The sequence below is a fragment of the Protobothrops mucrosquamatus genome, unplaced genomic scaffold, assembly GCF_001527695.2.
Source record: "Protobothrops mucrosquamatus isolate PMUCROS unplaced genomic scaffold, P.Mucros_1.0 scaffold986, whole genome shotgun sequence".
Classification (NCBI taxonomy): Eukaryota; Metazoa; Chordata; class Lepidosauria; order Squamata; family Viperidae; genus Protobothrops; species Protobothrops mucrosquamatus.
Genome location: NW_015387225.1, coordinates 87,142 through 90,293, shown reverse-complemented (window position 1 = coordinate 90,293; position 3,152 = coordinate 87,142). Strand labels below are relative to the sequence as shown.

General features: G+C 42.0%; 1 protein-coding gene across 1 annotated transcript in view; it reads left to right on the top strand.

Moving 5' to 3' along the window:
* LOC107290857 (calcitonin gene-related peptide type 1 receptor) overlaps positions 1 to 3,152 on the top strand; it is a 36,510-nt gene that overhangs the window by 25,958 nt on the left and 7,400 nt on the right. The window contains exons 8-9 of the mRNA XM_015819790.1: positions 329 to 389; positions 503 to 569. Of these exons, the coding sequence (XP_015675276.1) occupies positions 329 to 389; positions 503 to 569 (128 nt within the window). The remainder of the gene's footprint in view (positions 1 to 328; positions 390 to 502; positions 570 to 3,152) is intronic.

Genomic DNA, 3,152 nt, shown 5'->3' with positions numbered 1-3,152 from the left:
GGGAACTCGGCCATAAGGGAAGGAAAATTGGGGGCCTAGGCAATGGGAGATTGAGGGAGATAGATGAGGCATTGAAAAGGCCCTTCCTTCCATTGGATCTGGGGAGTCTTCCCTTACAGATGGGAAGATTCTTCCATCATGTTGCCATCTGCTGCCAGTCAGTTGAAGGCCCCCTCTCTAAGTGCCTGGTCTTCCATCTGCTGGGAGGGAAGGGTGATATTTCCTAGTGGTCCTTGTGAGAATCCTGGCAAAGGCCACACCACCTCTTGCTTCTGCACTCCCAAGGCTGAGATGTCTCAGTAAGAAACCTATCATTTGTTGTTCACAGGCTTCCCGTTGATACCTTCCTGCATACATGCTGCAGCCAGAAGCATATATTTCGATGACAAGTAAGTCATCTCCTGCCTTTGAAAGAGTTTTCATTAAAAAAAAAAGTCTCTTACAAGAAAGAGGACAGAATTATTATTCTTCTTTAACTTTTTTTCTTTTTAATATTCTGTAGCTGCTGGATCAGTTCAGAGACTCATCTGCTGTACATCGTCCATGGTCCTATTTGTGTTGCTCTTTTGGTATGAACTTTTAAAGACAATCTTTTTTTTTATTATTTTAAGAACTTCCTTGGTTTTTATGTTTTCTCAATCTGTTGAGGACTGCTAATCTTTTATTTAAATGGAAGTAAACTAAACAACAAGTTGAAATAATAGAAAATACTTGCAGTTCGGGTTTTAGATTTTGCTTGGGGTTTGTTCTCCAAGGTTGTTTTAATATAATTTCTGAAGGTTTCGTTATCAAACTAGGTAACATCATCAGCAGGATTTTCTTGTCCTATTCTCCTTAGCAACAAGTACATCAAACATGGTCACAACTTCTTATGAAGTTGCATGCGTCAGTGTTTGATGTCAGTGCTGTGATAGTCTGGTTCATTGGCTGGAATCCAAAGAGTTGTGTATCTGTATTATTGGGCCCCTGGGACAGAGTGATGTTAGCATGGAGCAGAATAAGTCTGATAACTGTACCTGCTGAGCAGGGTTGCTCCCTCCAGTCTCCTTCGCCTCCTGGCAGGCTGATTGGTTTATGCAACAGCAGCACTCTGATGCTTAAGAGTTCTATGGTTACTATTTATATTCATGCTCAACAGATGTTCGGGTTTTTTCCCCCCCAGCCTTGCTTGCAAAAGCAAAGTGATGGGAGTTGGGGAGGTAAAGTTCTTGTTTTTACCATGGCCTATTTTTCACTGTACATGCCTTACAACACGGGTGTCGAACTTGCTACGTCACGTGACGTGTCGCGACGTATCACAATTCTTTTTGCATTGCCAGCAATGGGGTGGGCACGGCTTCGGTATGATGAAACCAGCCGGTGGGCCGGCAGTTTGACACCCCTGCCTTACAACTTCCATTGCAAAAGTATCTCTCCAGCACTCTGCAGCCCCTCCCCCACCCCCCAGCTTTCCACTTTTTCAGTTCCATCCCCAGCAAGGGGACCCTGAGGGATCTGCTTTGTGAGGTTTTTTTCAAAGCAGGAAGCAAAGACAGTTTGGGGGGAACTGCAGAGTGATAGAGAGCACTGTAATGGAAAACAGGAGGGACAGCAGTCCCATCCTTAGCCATTGTAACACCATAACCTTCCAAACACCTGCCAAAGCCATAGAAAATGAAACATTATATATAAAAAAAGAGATCTCAGATGAAGAAGAAAACTTTGGAGAAATGGAAAAAGTGATCTTGGCTCATGCACCAGACACTGCAGATACAACAGCAAAGGTCTTGGCTGGAACTTATTGAGGAGTGGCATTCACAAGAAGTGTGCCAAAGTCCTATCAACCATTTTCTCATAAGCTTGAACAAGGCGTTCTCACCCTCCTTTCTACTAACTGCTTGTCTTCTGAAAAAAAGTTTGCCTGAAGTCAGGACAGTCATCCAAGTGCCTTTTGAGACTTCTACCCTTCACATGTTTGGGAAAGAAGCACTTTCCTAATCAGATCCTGGCCTCAGCTGTTGCTTGGGTTCATTAGGAAAGAGGCTGAAACTAAAACCACTTGTTGCATAATGACTGGTTTTAATACTGAATATTGGATGTCATTTTGGCTTCCTGTGGTATAAAAGCATCCAAGAAATTATCATAAATGAGTAGCTGTAAACTGCATATATAAATTGATACAGCTGTGTTCTTGAAGAATTCCTCTGATTCTGGTCACCCGCTGAACAGTAATATTACAGTATTGGAAAATGTATGGAAAAGGGCAATGGACATGATTAAAGGACGTCAAGCATTGACAGATCTACTTTCAAATGAGTGGTAACACATGCACTGTAAGTTCCATTATATTTAATGGAATTCATTCCAGGATTGCAGAATCAATGTAAAAGGTTTTACTAGTAGACCAGTGTTTCTGTTTTGCTTGCATCGTTGGGATTTTAATGTAACAAGGATTCTTATGAAATGGCTAGCTTAGGGGAGATGCACCTATTCCACTACTGACTAGTCACGGAGTCCTCATTCATCAGGAACCAAATTAGACAACTTGTACCTTGCCATTTCCTCCCCAGGATACTTTCTACATTCCCAGTTTCCCTCTATTTTTTTTTTCCTGACAGACAACTTCATTTCCAAAGAAAGCATTGGATTACAATCATCTACCTCTTAGCTGATGATCGTTAGAGAACCTGGCGAATATCAGAAGAATTGGAGTTTGAATGATTAATGATTGGTCACAGTTTGGTGTGACCAATAATCACAGAAATGAATGATGATCACAAATGAGGACATTGGCTGTTGTTGTGGTCTTTTGATAGTCTACCTCCTGGCTCCAGGAGAGAGCTCAAATCAGCAGAAAATGCAAAACTCAAAAAGAGACCAGGATCATTCACTTAATCCTACCCCAGCTTCTATTCAGCCTCCACTGAATCTGAAAGTGGGGGTGACTGTATTTGCATTGGCTTGATGCAATTAATTATCAGAAAGAACCAGCCTCCTTATTTTATTTTTGCACAGAAAACTGTAGTCACATTAATGTCAACACTGCTGTCCTCCTCCATTGAATGTGTGGAGGCTGAAGAGGAGAGAAGCCAGGACTATGCGCGCAGTCATGTTCACCAGTGAGATTAAGCTTTTCATGCAGTCATTGCAAACACCAGAATTGTCTCCTAAGA